At 39.9% G+C, this 23,993-nt stretch overlaps 3 protein-coding genes across 3 annotated transcripts; 2 read left to right on the top strand and 1 right to left on the bottom strand.

Moving 5' to 3' along the window:
* The first annotated feature begins 31 nt into the window (after nt 1–31).
* On the top strand, nt 32–14,015 carry CEBPZ (CCAAT enhancer binding protein zeta). The gene is made up of 16 exons (XM_030448252.1): nt 32–203; nt 367–1,880; nt 2,696–2,927; nt 3,485–3,659; nt 4,295–4,383; nt 4,886–4,939; nt 5,546–5,648; nt 6,323–6,391; nt 6,894–6,960; nt 8,341–8,441; nt 9,882–9,945; nt 11,036–11,244; nt 12,222–12,305; nt 12,779–12,840; nt 12,927–13,008; nt 13,806–14,015. The coding sequence occupies exons 1-16, from the start codon at nt 54–56 to the stop codon at nt 13,943–13,945; spliced, it is 3,195 nt and encodes a 1,064-aa protein (XP_030304112.1). The 5' UTR covers nt 32–53; the 3' UTR covers nt 13,946–14,015.
* On the bottom strand, nt 13,640–16,048 carry CEBPZOS (CEBPZ opposite strand). Its single transcript, XM_030448253.1, has 4 exons — nt 15,901–16,048; nt 14,372–14,416; nt 14,023–14,106; nt 13,640–13,906 (listed from the first exon to the last, which is right to left on the bottom strand). Exons 1-3 carry the CDS (start codon nt 15,992–15,994, stop codon nt 14,024–14,026), a joined length of 222 nt encoding a protein of 73 aa, XP_030304113.1. The 5' UTR covers nt 15,995–16,048; the 3' UTR covers nt 13,640–13,906; nt 14,023.
* A 1,172-nt stretch (nt 16,049–17,220) lies between these two features.
* Nucleotides 17,221–22,734, top strand: SULT6B1 (sulfotransferase family 6B member 1). Its single transcript, XM_030446765.1, is given in 8 exon segments — nt 17,221–17,356; nt 19,024–19,156; nt 19,364–19,406; nt 19,408–19,455; nt 20,443–20,569; nt 21,201–21,287; nt 21,571–21,741; nt 22,640–22,734. Coding segments are annotated over 8 exon segments (834 nt in total). The 5' UTR covers nt 17,221–17,226.
* The last annotated feature ends 1,259 nt before the right edge of the window (nt 22,735–23,993 follow it).

Genomic DNA, 23,993 nt, shown 5'->3' on the forward strand with positions numbered 1-23,993 from the left:
GGCCGGAAGCGCGCACGGCGCAGGCGGGAGGGAGGCTGTGGCTACGCGCAGCGATGGCGGCGCTGTGGGAGTGGGGTGCGAGGGACCCGAAGGAATGGCGCGTCGGTGCCGAGAAGGACGATGAAGAGGAGGAGGAGGAGGAAGAAGAAGGAGATGGCGAAGGCTTCACACTGGAGGAGGTGCTGCGCCTCGGCGGCACCAAGGTAAAGGGGTGGGGGGCACGAGGGAGCGGGAGCACGTGGCTGCCGGGCCCCCCGCCGCGGGTCTGTCCCTGGAGGGGGGTGGTGGTCAGGGGTGGGGGGTGGTGGTGGCGGGGGGACCCGGTGTCTGGATCCGGATGTGACAGCCGTGCGGTGCTGCCCGCAGCAAGACTACCTGATGCTGTGTGCGGTGGACGAGGCGGAGGAGGTGGTGGACGGCGGGAAGAAGGACGCGATCGACGACCTGAAGGAAGGGGAGCTGGAGGCGTTCGTCAGCTCCCTGGGGCTCGGCAAGTACGCGAAAAGTTGCCTAGTGGTGGAGGACGATGAGGAGGAGGGTGACGGCAGCAAGGGGAAAGAGAAGCTCTCAAAAAAAGAGAAAATCAAGAAAGAAGCTCCTGTGTTAGAAGGGAAAAAAGAAAAAAAAGTGAAGGAAAAAGCAAGCGGTGTAAAAGACAACAAGAAGAAGGAGGCTGGTGGTGATCAGGACCAACACCTTTCTGCAAAGAAAGAGAAGCTGGAAGGAGATTTTGAATTTCATGCTAGGCAAGTGATACTGATCAAACCAGGGGGCAAATGGTATGAGTTAGAATACACCAGTGAATTCTCCCCAGAGCCACAAAATGAGACCCTTCTGTCCAAGTATAAAGCCTTGGCCCAAAAGCTGTACCAGCATGAGACAGACCTGTACAAGAATAAGACAGATTATCAGAAGGGGGCCTCTTCTGCATGGATGAAAACTGTTGTGTCCTCGGGTACCTTGGCTGACAGAATGGCAGCCATGACCCTTCTCATTCAGGACAGTGCTGTCCACAGTGTCCATTTTGTTGAGAACTTGGTAAACCTCATAAAGAAAAAGGGCAGCAGGCATCAGAGCCTCATGGCTTTGGATACTTTCAAAGAGCTGCTCATTTCAGATCTCTTACCAGACAATCGAAAATTATGGTCCTTCTCACAGCGGCCTTTTAACACTATAGAGAAGCTGTCAAGTGGCAACAAGGACTCAAGAGACAGGCGGCTGATACTGTGGTACTTCGAGCATCTGCTGAAACTGCAGGTGGCAGAGTTTGTGCAGTCGTTAGAGGCACTGAGTCATGATCCCCTGCCAGCAGTGAAATCTCGAGCTCTGGCTGTTGCCCATGAGCTGCTCTGTACCAAGCCTGAGCAGGAGAAAGTTCTGCTTGTTCAGCTGGTAAATAAACTGGGAGACCCCCAGAACAAAATTGCCACCAAAGCCTCGTATCTTTTGGAAACCTTACTTCACAAGCATCCAAATATGAAGGGAGTAGTGTGCAGTGAGGTGGAGAGGCTTTTGTACAGGTCAAACATTAATGTGAAGACTCAGTATTATGCTATTTGCTTTCTAAATCAAATTGTCCTCAGTCATGAAGAAAGTGCACTGGCTAACAAGCTGATAACTTTGTACTTTTCCTTTTTTCGGAACTGCATTAAGAAAAAAGACGTTGAGTCCAAAATGCTCAGTGCTCTGCTCTGTGGGGTAAACAGAGCTTACCCTTATGCTGAGACTGGTGATGAGAAAGTGAAAGAACAAATGGACACGTTGTTTAAAGTTCTGCATCTTGTGAACTTTGGTACCAGTGTCCAGGCCCTGATGCTCCTGTTTCAAGTTATGGACTCTCAGCAGACCGTGTCGGATAGGTACTACGCAGCTCTGTACAGGTAAGTGACAGATTTTGTCTCATTTTTGTGGAGTAGTCATTCTTAAGTTGTAGAAATGCTTATTTTGCTTTTTGTATTTCATTGGCTAAAAGTTTCTGATGTTTTGCATGAGCTGGAACATAATGGATGTGATTTCTTTGATTTTAACATGGGGGTAAAACAAACAGTAGTGATGGGCCCTGAGAACACAACATATGCATTTCATCCTTTACACTTTCTGGTCACATGTTTTAATACCAGATGTTATTTGAAACTAACTGATGAGTTCTTCTGTACTCACTTTTACAAGTACTGTAGTTTAGTCACGTAATAGCCTAAAATCTTGTTTCCTTTTTTTATTATGGAATGGGGGGAATATTATGTTAACCATATATTAGGTAATTTAATTTTTGTAGTTGGAAAGCCTTGTGTTATAAAAGCATTTTTTTTTCTTTTTTTTTTTTTTCTTTTTTTTTTTCCCCAGCTGATTGTTTAGATTCTTTATAGGATCCTTACAGGCTTCTGTTCTGTTTACCAAAGGGTAGTTTCTGTTTTTCTAAAATGGAAACTCAAGTTCCCACTGAATATGCAATATGTTTACGGGCCTTTCTGTTTGTGCATTTCTGTTTACTGATACAGAGGTTTTTTTAATCTTAAAGTGGCTTTTATATATCTAGGAACACTACACAACTCCTGGCAGTTCAGGATCGATCATAATGATTTTGACCAATCTGTCACTGGTCTTTCTGATGGCACTGAAAAATGTAGATGATTGTTGTTAATAGCAACTATTCTTCTAAATTCATCATCAATATTTTCTCTTATGTGTTCTACAGGAAGCTTCTAGATCCTGCTTTAGCAACCTGCTCAAAGCCATCCATGTTTCTTAATCTTGTCTATAAATCTCTGAAGGCAGATGTGGTGTTACGGCGTGTGAAGGCCTTTGTGAAGAGGTTACTTCAAGTCACTTGTGGACAAATGCCACCCTTCATTTGTGGAAGCTTGTATCTTCTGTCTGAGCTTCTGAAAGTAAAACCAGAATTAAGGGTCCTGTTACAGGATCATGCGGTATAAAATGATTTCTTTGTCTCATTGTTTTGTCAATAAGTGGTATTTTCATAAGAGCCTTTCCCTAATGTGTATAATAGTAATCTGAGAGAGAGTTTGGTAATATGTTGTGTATGGGAGAAGACACTTGAGCAATTTTAACTCCATTAAAAATCTGCATAGATAAAGGTGTTTTAAGCATTCTAGTCCTATTGACTTCAGTGATGGAGAGAGGATTATTTTGCTTACTGTGTAAGTAAGTAGGTAGATATTCCTCACTCAAAAGCTTTATGAAAGCACACCCTGCTTGTTCCTTGTGTTTGCAGTCTCTGAAGTATAGCTGGGCAGGACTGGATTTTTACTTTTTTTTCCCTCTTCAGGCTTGGGGAGGACCATTACACTTGTGTGATATAAGCTGCTAAGTTTAGTTTTAAGTCATGTATCAAGGCCAGAAATCTGTATTGCTTAAAAATTGGCTGTCGTGTGTTTATGGTTTTGTAAGAAGCTTCTTAAGAACTATTTATGCTTTTTTAAATAAATGAGAATAAAACTGGAAAGGAAAAACATTTTTTGTTCAGGAATCAGATGATGAAGAGTGCTTTAAGGATCAAGAAGAGGCCGAAGAGGTTGAGGAAAAATTTGTGGATGCAGACAAAGAAGCAGAAGGTGAAGAGAGAAGCACAATGGAAAATTCTGCTAAAACACACAATTCAAACTCAACAGCCTCGTGGGTGCACCATCTGAATATAGGAGGTAAGAAGTTAGCAGGAAAACATAATTCATTTAACTACTAACATTCTGTAACAGTGATGTGTTGATCAAGACATTCCAACATGAAGTGATTAAAACATTATTTTAGTTTTTCAAATTGAAATTTGACCTGAAGCAATCATTCAGCATATTTTTTATTTATCTGTTAGCTCAGCAGTGGTGAAGAGACCGACTCAATCTACTAGTGTAGTTCCCTGTCTGCAATTTATTGCATTTACCTCTAGGCAATAAACAGGCTCTGGATTTTTTGCTTCTGTGTTCCAACACCTTCAGAGCAATATGGCCAGGGTTAGGATGTGTAACTGCCCATTTGCTGGTGAATCTTGCTAGAACAATTTGTCTAGCTCTGAACCTATTTCTTGTTTTACTCTCTCCTGAGGACCTTTTGGAACTGAGCAGGGTTTTTCAGGAGCTTCCTTGGGTGCATCTAAGAAATGCATCACCTGTGAACCTAATCATATGCTGGGGAAGTGCAGCTGAACAGAACTCTTACTTGCTACTGAGGCCTGTCCAGCTAAGAGTGATGGGCAGCATTTCTGTCATGATGAAATGAAAAGAATAATCTCATTAAGCTGCCTGAGGAAATTCAGGTTGTTCTCATCTCCTTCACCCCTCAGGCAGGAAAACTGGAGCTTCCTATGATCCTATGCACCGAAATCCTTTATACTGTGGTGCTGAAAGTACAAGCCTTTGGGAACTGAAGAAGGTAAAGTGTTCTTATGCTGTTGATTACTGTGTTTCTTAGTGTGGCCTGTTTTGAGAGAAGAAAATGGTTATTCTCGGAGAAGGTACCTGACTAGCATAGCGAGGAAGTTTAAAGCTGACGTATTTGTTCATCTTTAAGCTTCTATATGTTACATACATATGTGGTGATATGTCTGAGTAAGGGAATAGGAATTTTTAAGTGGAGATTTGGACAATAATAATCTTTTTTGACTTTTACATCCTAGCTTTGTATCACTAGCACTAAAGCTTTTTTAGTGTTAAATTGTGAGAATGCATTTAGTGAGTACATACAGAAACCTAGAACTTGAAGTTCTTCAGCTGTCCAAGGGCAGAGCACACTGCCTTGCACTGCTGTTGTATCTGGATGTTATGTGGTGAGTTACAGAGAGATCTTATGATACAGTGGTGTTGTCAGAAGTCTGGTGAGTAATGATTGCATTTATTTTTAAAGTAGAAATTCATAAATGATTCATGTTTTTCAGCTTTCTGAACATTTTCATCCATCTGTGGCTCTCTTTGCAAAAACAATTCTAGAAGTAAGTGCTTTTACTAGCCTGTAGCTTTGAAGTTGATTTTTATGTTAGCTGTCTTGTGCCATTTGAAAAAATTAACGATAAAGCCTCCTTGCACACTGCAGGTAACTAGCAGCTCTGCAGCATCATAACACACTCAAATGCAAAACTTCTAATGGAATAAAAGTGTTTTCTGTAAAGGATACTGCTCACAGAAGTAATTAACTGCTGTTGGAACAAATAATTTTATAAATGTTGTATCATGCCAACAGTGCCCACACCCACACAAATACATATATATTTTAAAAATACTTCTTTTCATTTGGATGGGTGGTATCCAAACAGTGCTGAGAATTAAATTCTACTAGCACAGTAGAGCTACTAGCAAGGCACTTTATCTCTGAAAAAAGTGAAGGAGGTATTTTTTAATCAAGAAAATTTTGACATTCCAAAATTAAGAACCTGTACAGGAGTGTATTAATTGGTCAGGCTTATATGATGGAGTAAGTCTATGTCTTTTTAAAGTGTGTTTTAATGTTGTTCTTGGACTGTTTGAGTCCTCTGTGTTTAGTTGATGTCTTTTAAAAAATTAAGACCCTTAATGATTTTTTTGCCTTTTTCTTCTTTCAGGGAAATCACATTCAGTACTCTGGTGACCCTTTGCAGGATTTCACATTAATAAGATTCTTGGATCGTTTTGTGTACAGAAATCCCAAACACCACAAAGGCAAAGGTAGGAACTTCTCTGTACATAATGCCATGCCACCTTGACTACTGCAGGTGACCAAACTTTTCCCTCAGATTGCTGAGTAAGCCTTTGTGTCTGTCAAGTATTTGGGATAGATGGGGTGCAGCAGAGGAGTGGGATCAGTTGTCAGGGCTGCAAGGGGTAGGTGTCTGCAACTCAGAACTGGATGACAACCACACACTACTACTGCCTTTTACATTCACAGTGCAAAAATTGCTAACTGATGAGGAGCAAACAAAGTGATGGGGTAATGTAAAGACTACAGAATTGCTGAGGTTGGAAGGGACCTCTGGAGGTCATCTGCTCTAGCAAGGCCACCTAAAGGAGGCTGCCCAGGTGGCTTTTGAACATCTCCAAGAACTGAGACTCCACAGCCTCCCTGGGCAACCTTTGCCAGTGCGTGGCTACCCTCACAGTGAGGTTACCACACAGTTTCCGCATGTTGAGACAGAGCCTCCTGTGTTTCAGTTTGTGCCTGAGAACACATGGGTACCACTGGAAAGTTCCTGGCTCTGTTTTCTCCCTTCAGGTATTTGATATATGTTGATCAGATAGGTCCTTATGGAGGGCAACAAAACCATCTGGTGTTTAAACCACTCCTTACAGTTTTGTGTCAATAGTAATAAAATAATTTGTTTCCGAATTATGTTTTTCTACAGAAAACACCAGCAGTGTGGTAATGCAGCCAAAGAAGAAGCAGTTTATGAAAGATAAGCAGAATCTTGCAGGTAAGCCAGGTCCTTTTCATTTAAGATTATGATGGCTAAAAATTCCATGGCTGGTTGTTCTAGACATCTGTCATCTGCACTGCCTGTGCTTTTCCTGTTAGCCATTAAAGAAAGTCCTTTCCATCAGGAGGGTAGTGGTGGTGCCTGATGTTCAGGATCAGTTATAATCTTCTCCTAAGGGTGTATGGGATTTCCACAGCTGATCTCTCTATCCAGAGAGTCATTTTTAAGAACAAATGACACAAAATCAGTTCCCTCAACTGTTAACCTCTTGAGCAGGAAAAAACTTGGTTTTCTACTGTAGTACTCAGCTAAACACCAATTAACTTTTTAAAAGCATTTTTTCTTTGTTTTTCCCACCCTTATTGTGAATTAATTTCTACTGTAGCATAGGTTTCCTATACTCTCTGTTTTTATACCCTCTGTTTTTTTCCTATACCCACTTTTTTCCTGCATCCACCTAAAAGTAAAATACACTGCCTGGGTTCTTTTGTTTTTGCAGTTAACAGTAAAGAATTCCGTGTCAAAGATGAAAGCAAAATTCCAGTGGATGAAGTGTTTTTTCACAGGTAATGAAATATTTGTGCATATTCATTTTAGGTGTGTTTTTTTAACACAACACCATCAAAATGCATTCCATTTCAAAAATATTCTCTGGTATTCCAAGTATTTCCAGAATTTAATTAATTTGAGTGACTTGTGATGATAGCACTTTCCTTAGAATGTAATTTCAACACCTGTCAAATGTGTGAAGGAAAGAATATCACTTGTGAACAAAGGCAATTCATACAGTCAAGTTGACATTGTAGTAAAGAAGCCTTAAAATGTGGGTAATTAATGTTTTATGGGTTATAATTCTTATGCATTAGTATGTTACAAAAACCTGTAATATACTTTACTTTTTTGAAGTGGCATCAAAGCCTGTTGGAATGGAACAATGCAAAAAAGTCAGAGGAGCTAGTTTTCTGTGTATTTCTTTTTAAATTATTCATAGCTCTTTCCATTTAGTTGCCTTTCCTTTCAGATCATGATCTAAAAATACAACTGTAATACTAAAATTGAAGTGATACTCATTTGGCAAAGATTTATTCTTATTAGGTCAAAATGCTACTTACCTGTGAGTGTCTCCTTAGGAAATCTGTGTTTGAATTAACTGCATTTTTTATGTTTAATTCACTTTGTTTTGTTTTGATTTTAATACATTGGTTGCTCTAAGAGCTTTGAAATATTTTGGGTATCAGGTTAAATCAGGAACTTACTAATTTTAATTATAATATTGAGGAATATAATATTGATTAATAAATAAACTAGTGGTATTTATTTCTAGATTAAAGAAAAGCATCCTAAAGCCATGCTCCTGTCTGAAAAGTTAACAGTATTATTACACTGAAGATGTCTGAAACTGAACTTACACGTTTGAAGTCTTCCATATCACATGCTGTACTTTTTTCTCTTGTATATGATCAAATTTGCCTTCTGCATTTGTTGGTTCTTTGTTAAGCAGTGAAGGAGAGAAAGTGGCTTTAAGTGGTTGACAGTAGGTAAAACTAAGCACACAAAACAAAAGGAGGGCTACAAGGGAAAATTCAAGAGCATTTAATCTGTTAATATAGAACTCTTCTATCTATTTTTTCCCCAGTTAGATTCAAGTTAAAACTTGATCCTATCTTCCTTATCAATGTAAGGCAGATTTTCACATCTTTCTTGTGCCCTTTTATAAATTCACTGTGTTCAAAATAATTTTGGCACTGTTGAATGTCTTTGTTTTGAATCTTACAGTAGAGGCTTACTCTTTGAAAAACAAAGAAAATCTCTAATTTGAGATAAGTTTGAAACCATTACTTACAATTATCAACTGGCAACATACAGGTTGTTTTTTTCTATTAAAAAAATTTGTGATACAGATATAACCTGTGATTTGGTGTCTGAGAGCAATACATTTGTTTCAGATTTTATTCAAAGTTTGATAAGAAAAGAGAGAAACAAAGGCATCAGGATGATGAAGAAAGTGTGGAAGATGTGGATGATGATGAATTTGAAAGAGCACTGGGTAAGTTGTGTTTTCCCTTGTAGTAACCATCCCAGTATTTCCTACGTGTGCAAATTATTAATTTCTCCTTTTTACAGTTTATATTGTGTAAGAGACAAGAATATGGAAGTAGCAGAAAACTGACTTTCCAGTTCCCATTCTATGCTATTACAACCTGCAGTCTCACTGTCCCTGCCAGCTGGGTGGCAGTCTCACAAAGAGGTCTTGCTCTCACTGCTGCAGCAGTGTTTGGCTTGCTCCAGTCACTGGAAATTGTCTGATTTTGAACATAAGCTCATTAGTAGCAGTTCTTCCCTTTTTGTTCTTTTCCTTATGTAGTCTGAGAGTTAACTTTTTCTAACAGGATGTAGCACTTGCTTCTGTTCTTTCTTTACTGCTTAGCCTTTTTCAGTCTTCCTTACAGTTTCTGTCATTATTCCTAACACCTTTCATAAGGGTTTTGTTTGGTTAGGTCCTTGACAAACTTCTCAAATAGTCTAATCTCTTCCTGCACCATGTACTTTTTTTGCTTTGGAATCACTATATGATTTGTTCCAGTGTCTAAATTTGTTAGCAGACCAGAAAATGTCCATTATTTTATTATTTCAGATTTTAACTTTACAGTAATATATGTATTAAATAATCCAGTTACCTCACCATATTTTTTGTACAATGTTTTCAGAGATTTCTGAACACCCATAGCAGGATTCTTAGTGAGTGACAAAATTATTATGGTTCTAATTATAACAAGAGTCTTACTAATAGTGTTTGTTGTTTCATTGTTAGTAGCTTTAATAAGTTACCTGTATCTGAGAATTTGCTCCATAAATTCAGAAGCTAAAATTAAGGACCCTGTAATGTTACCTTTTACTCTTTGAGACAGAACAGTTTAGTTTTTCAGATTTTGTTCTTATCTGCTATTTTATGTAGCAATTTGTTCCTAAGTGAATCTGATGAGTTTTCACCCTCTAGTCTGCTTGCCTTGCTGTAAAAAAACCTATAGTCAATACTCCCAATCTGAAAATCAACATACTGAGATGGCAAGACACTTGCTTAGGGTGTCTTAATTGAGTCTTTGTCCTATCTGACTTGGACCAAGTGTTTGAAACTTGTGTTATCCTATCTGCCAGATGAGTTTGAACCCCTCAGCAATTGTGTGTCTATTTGTGTCTGTCTGCTTACCACATGATCTAGTTCTGGCCAGAAATTACATCCTGGTTAAAATAAAACTTCCATTATTTTTCAAAAGAAAAACTTTTTTTCAGAAAAAGCCCAGTTAACTTTAGGTAACTGTTTTGTGGAGTATTTTCCATAGGAGTATGGACCCCTTGGTACTAGGGGGGTTACCAATGCAGATCATATAAACTGTTAAGGAATATAATACCTAAAAATAACAAATTCTGCAGTGATGTCATATTTGTTTGACAGTGTTTTGTAGTAATAGACATTTTGTCCCCCTAGATACATTTGAAGCTGCTGATAATGCTGCCATTGATGTAGGCCAGGATGACCTTGATTTTGCTGGGTAAGACTTTAAATTAGTTCTCTCACCTCTTGTATAATGCCTATATAGAATTTAACTCTGCAAAAACGGATAGACCTTTTTTGGAAAGACATAGGATCTCACCTTGCAAAAAAGGCAGTAGCAGTTGAATGCTGGGTAATGCTGCTTTGCTGCATATCCCCTCATGAAGCATCAGGATCCTGTGGTGCTTGCAGTCTGCTGGCTTGACATGTGAGGCCTTGGGTATTTTATTTATACAGTGCAGTGACCCAGTAAGCAAGGTGAAATCTTACTTGTTTTTCATTGTCTCAGATTTCTGTTTGAGAATTAGCAAATACAAAAGTAATAGAATGAGATATGGTGGTACTGATGCTGCAAGAACAGGTTGTAACTGGATTTACTGCAGTATATAAGCTCTGTGGAACCCACAGAGCTCAGTTCTCAGAAGTCAGCAGTTTTATGAATCATAGAATCAGTTTGGTTGAAAAATACCTTTAAGATCATCAAGTCCAACTGTGAATAATTATGTAGCCTCTTTTTTTACTTAAAGTTACCTGCAATACAACTTCCAAATCAGAACAAAAGCCTTTTTTTGTTGTGAAAGGAGAATTAAAACTTAAACTTACAGTGAACCCTGAACTTTTTTTGTGATCCAGACTGGTGTAAATAAAGAGTAGCAAAGACAAGACAAAACCCCCATGTAACCATCTAGTATGTGGTTCTCTGTGTTTCCTTTCTTAAGAAGGAAAAATCTAAAGTCTTCTTATTTAGTAGAGTTGCTAGGAATACCAGCAGTTTGTGTGTTTTACAGAAAAGACTTTACAGAAAAGGAGCAAAAGCTCATAGATGAAATTCTGAAGGTGATTTCTTTTAATTTTAGAGTATGATTCTCTCCAGAACTACTTAAAGTGGTTGACTTTTATACTACAGTTCATATGCTGTTGAAAACAGGCTGAGTGCATCATGTTTCTTGGGCCTCAATCTAAATTTACAATATTTTGCAATAATGTTAAACTTTTCTAACATAGTGTTTGCTGGAAGATAAGTGTTACCTTGAGGCAAACAATATTTTGCCAGATGAAGTGCTGAGCTTGTTGCATATTTTTTTTAGTAATATAAAAAAGAAAACCAAAGGTGGTAAGAAGGGCCAAAAAAGTGAGAAATCCCGTGCTGACTGGGAGGATTCTGATGATGAAGATGAATTCAGTGACCTGGATGATGAAGAAGTCTCCTTAGGAAGTATGGAGGAAGACTTTGAGGAGGATATGGATGAGGAGGGAGGTGTATTTATGGATGTGTCTGATGATGATAACAGCCAAGGTAAAGTAGCATTTATTATCTATAAATTAGAAGCAAAACCATTAAAATATGCTACGTATCTGTATAAATTCAGATTTGGTTACCTAGGTGGGAAGTTTGACTTTAAGTGAAATCCTTCTCTGGACAATGAAGTTTTATGAGAATAGTTTCTTGGTGCAGTTGTAGGCATCTGGGTATAAAAACGTGAGAACAAGACATGCTTCCTTCATTCTGAAAACATGGGCAGTAACCAAAGTAGCTTTATACACAAATAACTGGATAGAGCAGGCAGAAATAGTAAAATATCTCAAAGAGAAAAAAATACCTTGGTACTTGGTAATTTCATTTCTTGAGGTGTAGTTCTTGTTGATTTTTTTAGATGAGGTAACTTTTATTTAAGTTACTGTTTTGTAAGTAACAGTTTGCTCTTCTAATACAGCTGTGTACCCTTATCTTTATTAATTAACACTGTGACAGTAACTGATTCATGCAGCTGTATGGTTTTAATTCCTTTTCAAATGAAAACCACAGTTTACACTGTATATGCTTTATGTGGCTGGAAATGCAGAGATTAATGGAGTATTTCAACTAATAAGGTCATAGGAAGATGGTAAACTATTGATACAGCTGTTAACACATGAATCTTCCATGAAATTATTATTTTACCAAATCTACTAAGCATATGGGCAAGGCTTACACCTGCTTTTAGCCTTCAAATTACGTATTTTAGTGTCATGTTTTATTCCTTTTTGGTGCTTTGGGAAAAAAACCCAAAAAAACTACATAAAGGATAGTATACCACTGGCCAGTTTTTGTCTGGGTTGAAATCCTACATTCTTTTGTGTGTGTGTGCTATTCATTAAACTTTTTTGAGGTAAAGACTTGGACCATTTATGACAAATATGCACGAAACGAGATTTTAATCTCTGCTATGCTTTAAATACATTCATATGGTGTGATAATGAGGGACTGATGTACCTTTCTTTTTTTTCTGTCAGATCTGAACAATGACACACAATCTAAGTCTGTCGGTAAAAAAGGCAAGAGAAAGAATGATACAAATTTTGTGGGATCACTTGATGGTAAGGAAACACTGCCATGATTTCCATTTGAGAAGGCTTAATACAGATACAGAGTCTGAAACACTTTGAATCATGGGGGGGGGGTGTTAATGCTGTAGATTATCTACGCTTTTGGATGTGGGTTTAGATTTGAATAAATCACAACAGAAAAGGAAGTTGTCCTCCAGCCAGTGTGGCTTAATTCAGAGTGACAATCTGCTGCTGAAGGACTGGGAATCAAAGGAGAAACTTCTGAAGAAAAGATGAAGTTGTGCTGATGGTGCACCTGATGCACATATTTGTGCTATTTAGCTCTTGGTTGGAAACCTTTTTCCCTTTTTTTAGGGTAGGTGGAGAATAAAGGTTTCTAGCACAGCTATTTTAGATGGTGTCACTAAATGAAAAAAGTAAAATAAAAATGGTAATACTTTGTTCTAGTGTCTTTGTGAACTTTAAATTCTGTCTTGTAAGAATAATTTTTTTTTTGTTTGAAGGATCCAACCGAGGAAAGAAGAGAAAACTCAAAGATGCCAGTATACTGGCATCTGCAGAAGAGGTGAGTTTTATCAGTGCTTAGCAAAAAAGGGTCAAATATTTTACCTGTGTCTTTGTAACAAAATGTTAAAATTTTTCTCTTTAAAGTTTGGTTATTTGCTGGATGAAAACGCTGGGTCTAAGTTTGACAATATCGGAATGAACGCTATGGCCAACAGAGATAATGCAAGTAAGTACATGCTACAAATAGCAGCTAGTTGTAGTGCTTTCTTTCTTAGTTCTACACTTAAAAAGATTTACCTTCTTTTACCTAACTGAAATACATGTGATCAGAAATCACAGAGTAGGGGCAGTAGGTCAGTGTCAGTAAGACATGACTTAGTTTTCTTCAGTTATAAAAGATGCCCAGTGCTAATGTTAACTGTAACTACTGGAGTGAATTAAGGCTTCAGAGAAGAGAAAGAGGCTATCGTGTGGCCCTTTCACTGTAAATAAGCATTTCTGTGACTTTTGCTCTGATAAAGACTGTCCTGGATTCTTGTCAAGAGAAGGCATAAGGCATGGCTGTATTTATCTAGCTACAAGAGTAATTCCTTTCAGTATTGAAGCAAAACTTCTTTCCCAGAAATAATTCTAATGAATTAAATAGGATTGTACCAATTGAAAAATCAGTCCTTTGCAGAGCTTTTACAAGTCTTGCTGAGGTCAGCTGAAAAATATTAACAGTAGCACTCGCACACTGTGTTCCTAACAGAAGTGTGTCTAGTGTTAGTAAGATACAAACTTATGGCAAAAGCAGTTTTAAATGCTGAGATGGTAGGGTATGTTCTGTAAAATGAAAGAAAACCCAAATATATCTCTGCTATCAAAAAAGAAGTTGGCAGTTTGCACTTTATTAACATTTATAAATACAGTAGCCAAGTTTTAACTTTTAAATGATTAATCTGTATTCCACATCATGATCAGAGCTCCTTGTCTTCTACCAGCTATCCATCAGCTCCTGACTTCTAACTTTTCCTGTTGCAGATATCAAACAGATCCAGTGGGAAATAGAACGTGACAAGTGGCTTCACAACAAGGATGTGAAAAGCATCATAAAAAGGAAGAAGCAGTTCAGGCACAGAAGCCTGAAAAACAAGTACAAAGGCAAAAAATCAAAAAGATGAACTGGACATATTCATGTGGACATTTTTACAATAATTATTCTAAAATATTTTTTTTATTAATCATGCATCTTTCTTACTTCAGTTCTTGCTGCTTAACCATGTCATTTGGTCATTTTCCCTTTTGCCATGAATTCCAGCCCACTCATTGGATTTGTAATACACTGAAAGATAGGAAAACCCATGTCAGCTGAGAGTTGGGCATATCTGAAGGTGAGCCACTTTGTGGCTAGTTTTGTTGGATCTATATTCCTCCAGTTCAGAGGACACTACCCAACAGTCTGACACTCCTGCCGTACCTATGCATAACAATAAATACTTCTGCAGTGTCTCCTGGGATAAGTTTTAAGCAATAATAAAATCAGTTTTATACATAAGATGCAACAGAAGCTTCAGCCATCTTTCTGAAGCCAACAGCTACAGACCTACCTTCCAGAACTGATGGAAACCTTTTCTGCATCGTGTATCTGAAATCTGACAAGAAAGATAGATCACAGTTACTATACCTAATTTATTTTAAGATTAATAATTAAATGCGCTATTTTTCTAACTAGATTAATTTTACCTAAATTTATCTGAGCTCCTTGGTTACAGCCACTCTTAATAATGTGATCCAGATTTTTTTTATTTGTTTTATAAAAATTGTATCACAGACTGTATTCAGCCCTATCATCACTGTTTTCTGAACTTCCTCAAAATTTTGACAACCAAATACAATCTACAGATTTTCAGGAACCTGCATGCCTCTCATTGACTCTCACACAGATGAAAACTGGGACAACCACTTTGTTTCCTTGCACAGGCTTTGGTGTTTACTGAATCCTTCTGTGGGCTGCTCTGGCAACCCAATAGAAAATAACATGATGATAGCTTTATGTTGTCTTGCTGATTTACAGCAGCTCATAGAAGGTTCTTATCAATTCCAGCAATAGCACAAAGTGCAAAAAACCTCATGCTGAGCATCCTGTTAAATTAGGTCACTGCACCTTGCAGAACTACAAAAACTACAGAAAATCTCCAAAGGCCTCTGCTTGGACCTAGAACAGAAAAGGGGGAGAAATGAGAAACCATGAACACTCAGCACCAAGTTACCAAGTGCTATGTCTCTTCTCCATGTTTGGTTGTATATTTTTTAATGAAGAGAAAGCTCACTTAACTGCCTGGTGGCATCATTAACAAATGTAAACTGATGTAGTCCAGGTGAAGTTCAGCTTGAACTTGGTGTCAGAGCACACCAATGCTAAAACCGGTGTGCTTATGCTGCTCTGTGGGTGGCACTGCCCTGCAGGCTTGCCAGCCCTTTTCTCCCGGGGCACAGACGAGGTCTGCACCCTGCAGAGCCCCGAGTGCTAAGCAGTGGCTGTGCAGAGCAAGTCTTACAGTAACTAAACCGGTGCCTGGTTTATTTTTGTTATCCAAACACGTAAGTCAGAAGTCTGAGACTTGAGAGACTGAAGCCAAATCACCTGGAAGAGGATGCTGGCTGCCTTATGCCAACCGGGTCTGTTGCCTACCTGGGACATGTCAAACCACGAAGCCAGGGAGACCCAAACAGCCTCAAAGGGCTGAACACCAGGTGTCTGAAACGGGATTTATTGATTCCTGTCTCATTTGCAGGCAGCCTCTCCTCCTTAAATCCGTATTTAAGCCAGTGCTGGTGCTACTAAAACGCAAGATTCGGCTCCTTTCCTGCCGGTCACCTGCTGCCTTTCCGAAGTCTTCCCGCGGTTTTAGCTTTATAAAACTGGAACAGCACAAGCGACTCCTGCCCACCTACGCTAACAGAAGCCCAAGTACGGACCCCGACGCGCAGATTTTATCTAAAAAAAACCTGTATAAAAAACCCAAACCAAGATGCCGTAGCGGCGTGAGGTGCCCCGGGCACAGAGAACCTCCCCCGGTCAGAACGGTCCCGGCAACCTCCCCCTTCCCCGGCGGGGAGTGCCCCCCGGCCGCACCTTGGCTGCCGTCCATGGCGCGGTAGAGCAGGAAGGCGCCGAACACCCCCGCCAGCTCCAGCACCAGCAGCCCCTTCAGCACCCGCTTCGCCATTGCCGCCGGGCCACGGCTTCCTTTCCGCCGGTACCGGCTGCGCACACGCACTGCTCGCGCTCTTTGCGCAACTATTGGGCGCATGCGCAGTCTGCGCTGCTCTGGTCGCCCCGACCCCTAATGGGCGCCCCAGCACTGGCCCTCCTGCTCACCGCTGCTGCCTTGGCGCTCACCTACGGGCTGATCGCGGGTAGAGGGAAGCCGCCTCAGCAGCCCGCGGCTCCCCCCCCCGCCGTTCCCCGTTCCGCTGCTATCTGGGCAGGCCCAGGCGGTACCGTTGCTTAGCAGGGTGATGGCGTTGGGGTGCGGATGGCAGTCCTTGCCTCTTGCTCCTCGTTCTCTGGATGCTGACAGCCCTTCCCGCTCCCCACCGCCTTTCCCTGCTGCCTGGGGGACCTCCTGTCATCCGCGCCCCGGGATGCGGGCAGCGTGCCTGCCCACCGCAGTCAAGAGGCCGGGACCGGCCTTGCTGCGCCAGGTTGAGGCTTCAGCGCTGCCCTGCGGCTGCTCCAGCCGGGGGAAGAGCCCCTCAGCCCCGGCTGGAGTCAGCTTTACTGCTAGGGGAAAACACGGTTAGATAAATAAGGCTCATGGCTATTAAAGAGGGGTCCTAGTTCTGTTTTGGAAAAAACCTGTGCCATGCATGTAGTAGTCTTTTTAACATGGGAAAGGGCATTAGTGCATGCTAGCTCCCGCAGAGGTAGTGGGGGGTATTTAGAGCATAAGGTATAAGCACAGAAACATAAAGTGTCTGGCACCATCCTCTCCTCTGTAGTGTTCTGTTTTCTAGTTTAGATTTAATTGTTTTCTATTCCCTATATATTTTTCTTAGCTCACAGTGTGGGACTGGCTTTATTGTCAAAACATGACTTCTTGGGCTTTTTTTAATGGGGACTTGTTTTCTTTGTGAGATAATTTGTTTCCTTATTAATGTTATGTAAGAAATGTATTTTACCTCTCTTTGTTACGTGGTGATAAATTTTCCAATTTGGATTTGCATTGTGGCTGAGCTTGCACTTATTACTTGGTTCCAGTGGGATTTCCTGCTCTGTAAATGACAAGTGGGTAGCTTCCATTTCCAGAAAGGTGGGATGGGAGGAGAGAAAGAAGTGTATTAGTTTCAGGGGAGGGCAGAAGTAATGCCAAGGATTTCTACTCCACCTCTTAAACATGTCTATTTAAAGGCACTTCTTGCATTAGGCTAACAGTTTAACATCCCCGAGGTGGTAAACATGGCTGGGGATAAAACCACCTTTGTTGATGAGATAAATAAAGCTTTGGCAAAATCTGAAGGGCTTATGTTGAAGGATCTACTGTTCTCCTGCCATGGGACCCCATATCCCATAAACCTTATCAGCCCCAGTCTGAAAGCAGAAATTGCTGGGCTCTTGCTTGCATCTTGGTGCCTTGCTTGGACCCACTAAGCTATAGTGTCATCATGCAGTAGAAGTCTCTCTGCAGGCTTCTTTCTTTCTTGGGCCAAGGGTGCCTGATGTCTGGCTTCCTCTGCCAGCTTCTCAGGTGTTTTCCATGCAGGGCTCAATGTCTTTGGCATTTGCCAGATTTAGATAGTCATGAACATGCCTGATGAAGGACTTGCATTGAGGCCCTTCAAGGGATTGTTCTCTCAGAGCTTTAATATTGTCTTAATTTTTGTTACTGTTAATTATTACAAAGGTTTAATTACAATAAGGTCTCTAAATATAAAACATTTCACCCAGCTGAGGTGTGTGTGGTGGAGAGGAAAACTGTGATGCAGTCAAGTATTGATGAGGTTGGGGTGAAGGACAGTGTAGCTCTAGGACAGGCCACACAGCTGAGAAACCAATAGCATCACAGATTCTTAGAATGGTTAGGGTTGGAAGGGACCTTAAAGATCATCAAGACAGTAGGGTATTTACAAACTAGGAATTTTAGGTTTATCAGTTTTAGCTTTTCTTTGTATTCTGTACTTGAGCACATGCAGTTAATAGCAGGCAGATGAGAACACAAATTTGGAGACTCAGTGCTTTTGGCTCTGGTCTGTACATAAGTGGAAGAGTGATATAAATGATATACATGATACAGTGTCATATGAATATTGTATTGGATGAAATCTAATTGTAATATATGTATTATGAGACATTGTATGATGTGCACACATTGTATATGTGTTATTGTATAAATGACACACTGACATGTATCAGCTGCTTCCCTCCAAGCATCCTGAGGCATTTTTTATAACATAAGGTGGAAGTTACTCCTCTCAGGGAATAACTTTCCACAGAAAGCAGGAGGCTAAAGCTGATTGTGTGGTGTGTTCCTTGTTAGTGCCTCTGGCAGCTGTATTCACAGGGGACTTGCAGCATGCAGGATGTGGTGGCAGCCCCACAGCTCCATCTCCATGGACCTGGTGGGAAGCCGTCCAAGCGCTTTCACACAAGGATGTGGGGAGGGTGCCATGGGCCAAGGTGAACATGGTGTTCCCTCTCTCTGTCCTGCTGTAGATCAGCAAAGCATCAATGGAGCAAATGTGATTCCTGGAAGCCTTGGGGAGGCAGGCCCAGAGGCACAGCTTCAGGAGCTGGCTGCGGGCTCATGCTGGAATAGGATGTGATATGGGGAGGCTTTACTGCAAGATGCTTCCTCAGCAGGATGAGCAAAGCTCTGTTTTCATTCCTTCCTTCTATCCAGATATTCCCCAGGTGTTTCTCTGCAAAAGACAAGAAAGCTCCCATTATTGTCTGTCACTGACTGTTTTATGAATAAATATATTAAAAAGATGTTAAGTGCATTGTTGAGTCAGTTCTGCCCCCAGTGCTTTCCACATACCAGTTATAGGTGAACCAAAAAAGTCCCAGAGTTAAGAAGCTTTGAGGATCTCATTAAGAGAAAAAAGTACTTCGTTTATGATCCTTTAACACCTTAAGTGTTATTTGTCATTCGATGACTGCCTAGTGTTCTGAATGAAGCCATGTGATAAGAAGGCTCTAGGATCTGATATAAACCTCTGATATGCTTTATTTTGTTCTCTGGGTTTCTTCATGCAGGTGTGAACTGGCTTATCCAGAGTTTAAGAGATTTGATATTTACAACTAACCAGAGTAAACCTGTAAGCACAGAACTACCATTTATTGAATGTGGAGATCCAGATAAATATCAGGTTAGTGAAAAGAACAAAGTGTGTTGTTTTCTCTCTCCTGCACCCCCGCGCACAAGTTATTAAAATGAAGTCATGCAGCAAGATATTTCTCCTGAGAGAGGAGAAAAGATAATCTTGGATGACTAATGCCTTTTTATTAGGGCCTGTTTCACACAGCCCCTCTCACAGATCATTGCTACACCCTTGTAATAAACCTGTTCTCACTTATGGTTCTGTTTATTTCTAAGGAGGATGAAGCAGATTCCATCTCCAGGGATTTTGGCAACACATCTTGAGTGATGATTGCCTCCCGAAGTCTATTTTCCAGAACAAAGCCAAGGTGGGCTTTTTTCCTTTTTCCAAAACCATCCTCATCTCTCTGACAGTACCAGCATGAGTAATTTTGGGCTACATCCTTTCATCACACTCAAGCAGGTGGCACTGAGGGAAAGCAACTTTGAGCCAGTGGGAGTCTCATGATGCCTGGGCTTGCTTAGCATCTACTAAAATTTACAGTAGCCTTAGGGGTGCTGCAAATGACATAAACAAAAACAGATGTAGAGGCTATTGCAATGCTCAGAAAGGGCTGCACTGTCAACGTTTTAATTTTTAATGCTGCGGTTTTCTGTGCATGACCATGGTGGGAATGGGTGTGGCAGCAGTATTTCTGGGACATTGCTGTCTCCTTGCAAAGAGTCATTAAAACTTTAATATTTCTGGGATGGGGTCACTGAACCATAGTGCATACATAGGTCTTAGGAGATGTACCAGAGATGAAGGAAATAATTGGTTAAAAGATGGGAAGTTTTTTCCATCTTTCATTGGTACTTTTTCCTGTATGAGACAGAAAAAAAAATATAACGTATCACAATAAAAAAAAAAAAGTGTATAACATTTTCAGAAGTGTTTATGCTTCTCTAAGGATTACAGTCTCTTATGATGTCAGGAACATTATTGCTGTGCTTTAAAAAATGGGAGATGATTATAGCAGCTGCTGTTTTCTGAAGGAGAATTGAACAGAGCTTTTCCTAGCAGGGTTACTCACAAATGGTTCCTTAAAATTTCCCACCCCCCTAGGTAGTTGTGGGATAGTAGTCAATGCCAGTATTGCAGGTTTTCCAGTGGCTTCTTTCTACAAGTACTTTGTGACATAAGCAGATCTTAGAAGTAGTAACAGGGTCTTTATTATGGTCACATTGTTAATTTGTTCTCCATGCCTTAAATATTAAAATATTTTACACCCCTCAGTATGATATTGGTTAAGTATGTTTAATTATGCTCTTTTTGTTTGCTAGGGAAATAAGTTGACCTCTTTCTCCCACTCCAGATACTGGTGCTGTTTTGAAATCCTAGGGATACAGCTGTTTCATTTTTCCATTTCCATAACAATATGCCAAGTGTCCCCAGTTACAGCTCCTGGGATAAGTTCTTCTTAGAGTTCATGAATGGGAAAGGTATGTGTGATAGTTACTGAACATAGCTGAAGAAGCAACAGAAAAAAACCCAAACAACTAAATGGGGCCAGTGGGAAAACATCTGTGCCATAATTAGCTCACTGGTGGCCATACGTCATGATAATGGAGGCAGCTGAATGCCTGAATGGGGAGAATGTCCAAAAGATGCTTCTGGGTATTTTGCTCTTCCAGGCAAGGGAATTGCATGGCAGCTTGACAATGGCATTGGGTCAAAATTCTTCTGCTTACTGATGGAGGAAATGCTACAGATCTGAAGTGGTAATGAAATTACAGTTTGTTGTCTTTACTGTTTCTGCACAAGAGGCCAGACACCTCGTTAGCAACCCAAATTTTAGATTTATATTGATGTCTGGCTTCAGCTTTTAAGAAATGTTTAAATGACAATATAGTAACAGGAGGGAAACAGATAGTGAAATTCATATTTCTTTGTGGAAACCATTTACCCAGAAGCCTGTGTTGCACAGAATGGTACCATGTAAGGTACCAGCTGTTCTGTGTGTTTGCTTTGGTGTAACCAGTAGGCAAAGGAGAACAATTCTTCAGCTGGAGAAAACTAAGTACCCAGTAAGAAAAGAAGGTTATGCTGGTATTTTTTTCCTCTCCTTTACAGTCAGCTGGGGATCCTACTTTGATCATGCAGTCACCTGAAACAAATACATTGAGGATGAGAATACTATGACTGTAATATATGAAGACCATAATATATGAAAGAAGATGCTGTGTACTAACAGGCAAAACACATCTGAACCCGTTCCTTGAGACATGCTGAAATTAACAGCAAAAGGCATAGATTTCTGAAAGAGCAAAATCAGGTTGATTTCAGCAACAAGCTGAGTCTAGCTATGCAAAAGCTGAGCTCCAGTACAATGCAGAAAACATACTGTGAAGGAAGTTATATGTTGATAATAAATTATGGCAATGCACATCCCAAGTAAGGGACTCCTTTTTTCAAAGAATCATATTGCATGATTCCATTTCACTGTATTCCTTTCAGAACCTGACTGTCAGTATAAAGCAGATATCTGAATTCTTTGGCTTCTCCACAGTGGCAGAGCAGATCCAGTCCATTGCAGACAGGGCCACTTTCCAGGCAATGAAGGGTAAGGCTCAGGAGACTCTTGGTGCTGTTGGTTCAGTTCTTTTCTGCAAAGGTAAATTTGTTTGTATTTTTCTAGATAGCACTGCATCTTGGGCAGACTGGAATTTGGGTCATTAGATGTTTAATATTGCTGTATAATTTTCAAGGCTGGGAGTTGTCTAAGAAATACTGATTGTGCTTCAGGATACTGTGGCTTGATTTCATCACAGGGGCCACTACAGTTCGATTTGGTCAAGCCCTTGGTTGTATGATTAGCAGAAGCACCCAACAAGTAACAGACCCTTCAGTCTTGGTATGCAGTAAGCACCAATTAAATACCAGAAAAATTTCATTTTTACTTCTGTGAGTTTTGGGGATAGCCTGGCACTCAGTCTACATTCCTCCACATATTTTTATTTTTGAGTTTTCTAATTAAGCCTTGTGATTGTTTATGAACCTCAGACAGCATGAGAAATCCTGACATTCCACAGATTGATTTGTGTCTGTTAGCCATGGATCAAGCTAGAGCTGTAGTATTGGACAACCTCAAGACTGTGGGCTATCCAAAATCTATATTAAAGGTAGACCACAGTTTAGGGCATTGTCTGGTTGCAGTGTAGAAAGCTCCTGCAGTTAAAAGCCACATCTTTGAACTTTCTGGGTTGGTTTCTCAACTGCTGGTCATCTTTTACAGTTGTCTGCAGCTGTACAAGACATAGTACACACCACAGCTAGTAAGGCAGACCAGTAACTTCTTGTCTTTGCTTTATGTTCACATTGTATTGACAGCAAACATAAAATAAAATAAGAGTATATTCTGGGTCAGAGATTCTTCTCTTGCAGAAGAAAAAAAAAGTAAAAAAGGATTACCTTGAAATATGATAATGAGAGACAAGGTAGTTTTTGGTTTTAAATCATACTCTTTGGTCTTTACAGTCGAGTGTATTATTCTACTCTTCTTTACATTCCAGGTGTTGTGGGAGACTGGAAAAATCTTTTCACTGAAGCACAGAACAGTGAAGTATTCCAGGGAAGTTCAAGAGAAAATCCTATCTCAAGATTCTAAATAGACTGCTCTTAAATTTTTACACCTTTTGATCAGTGCTATTACTTAAACAGAGGTTGTTTAGCTATCTGAGGTAATATTTCATAGGTAACATTATTAAATTCCTTCAGTCTGATCTGCAAAATCTTCTCATCACAATTCACATACTTTGTAATTTCCAGCTAATGATGAGCATTAAATAGTGCAGGGTATAGGACTAGTGACAAGACAACTGATTTTTTTTTTTTCTGCAGCTGTGTGTTGTGTGTTCAGTTTTGTTAGAAATGATGTTGTGGGTTAACTGGGAAGAAAGCTAGACATAATGTCACCAGAGAGAGGGAGAAATTGTTCAAGCACTTAGGCACATGCAGGACGAAAAAGCACTGTGAAGGGCTTTGAGATGGTGGCACTGAAGGTCAAATACAGTAGCCCACAGTAACTGCAGCTATCAACAGCAGCTAAACTAAACAAAAGATTCAAACCCAACAGGCAAATTAAGCTCCTTGTGGGAAATCACTAATCGTGTATTCTCTCAGCCATATGTATAGAGATCAATTTTGGATATGTATTTTCCATTTCTATATTTTATACTTTATATATGTTTTCCCTTTTATACTTTTCTTTTTATTATGGTGCTCCGCAGTAAAACTTTAAATGGTATTTTTTGGTACACAACACTTAAGGAATATGTTGGATCATTCAACTTCTAAAGAAGAGGTATTTTTCACTCCCTGACCACAGTTTTGGTTTAATTTTTTCTATATTTGCAACCAGCTTCACACTTAGCATTTTCCATCAGTTTTAGGTATTTATGATGTCTACATTTCTGGTAACTGGTAAATGCTGCTGTTAGTACTTTTGTCACCTTCATTTCCCGTATGAGCTGTTCACTAACATTCATAAGGCAGGAAAGTATATTAAAAGGATATTGAAAAAGAGAAATCGGAGTTCTTCTTGAGAAGAGAAGCATAAATGTGTCTTTTGTATGCAAGACATGGCTCCCTTGTGTGTGTTCAGGGTGTCAATAACCCAAGCAAAAAGGAAAAGAATCATGGTACTGAATTATAATGTAAGTAAAATGGGATCAAAGCAGACAAAACTGAGCTCAGATTTCTCGTTTACAAAATGTGATCACTTCTTATTGCAGCTTTATGCAGAACATCAATTGGAAAGATAATTAATGCTGAATTACAATAGAAGTGCCGTGAAAGTACAGAAGGGCCCATATGACATTCACATGAATATCACATAATTTTTTTCTGAAGATAGGTTGGCTATTA

The sequence above is a fragment of the Calypte anna genome, chromosome 3 (assembly GCF_003957555.1).
Source record: "Calypte anna isolate BGI_N300 chromosome 3, bCalAnn1_v1.p, whole genome shotgun sequence".
In the NCBI taxonomy this organism is placed as follows: domain Eukaryota; kingdom Metazoa; phylum Chordata; class Aves; order Apodiformes; family Trochilidae; genus Calypte; species Calypte anna.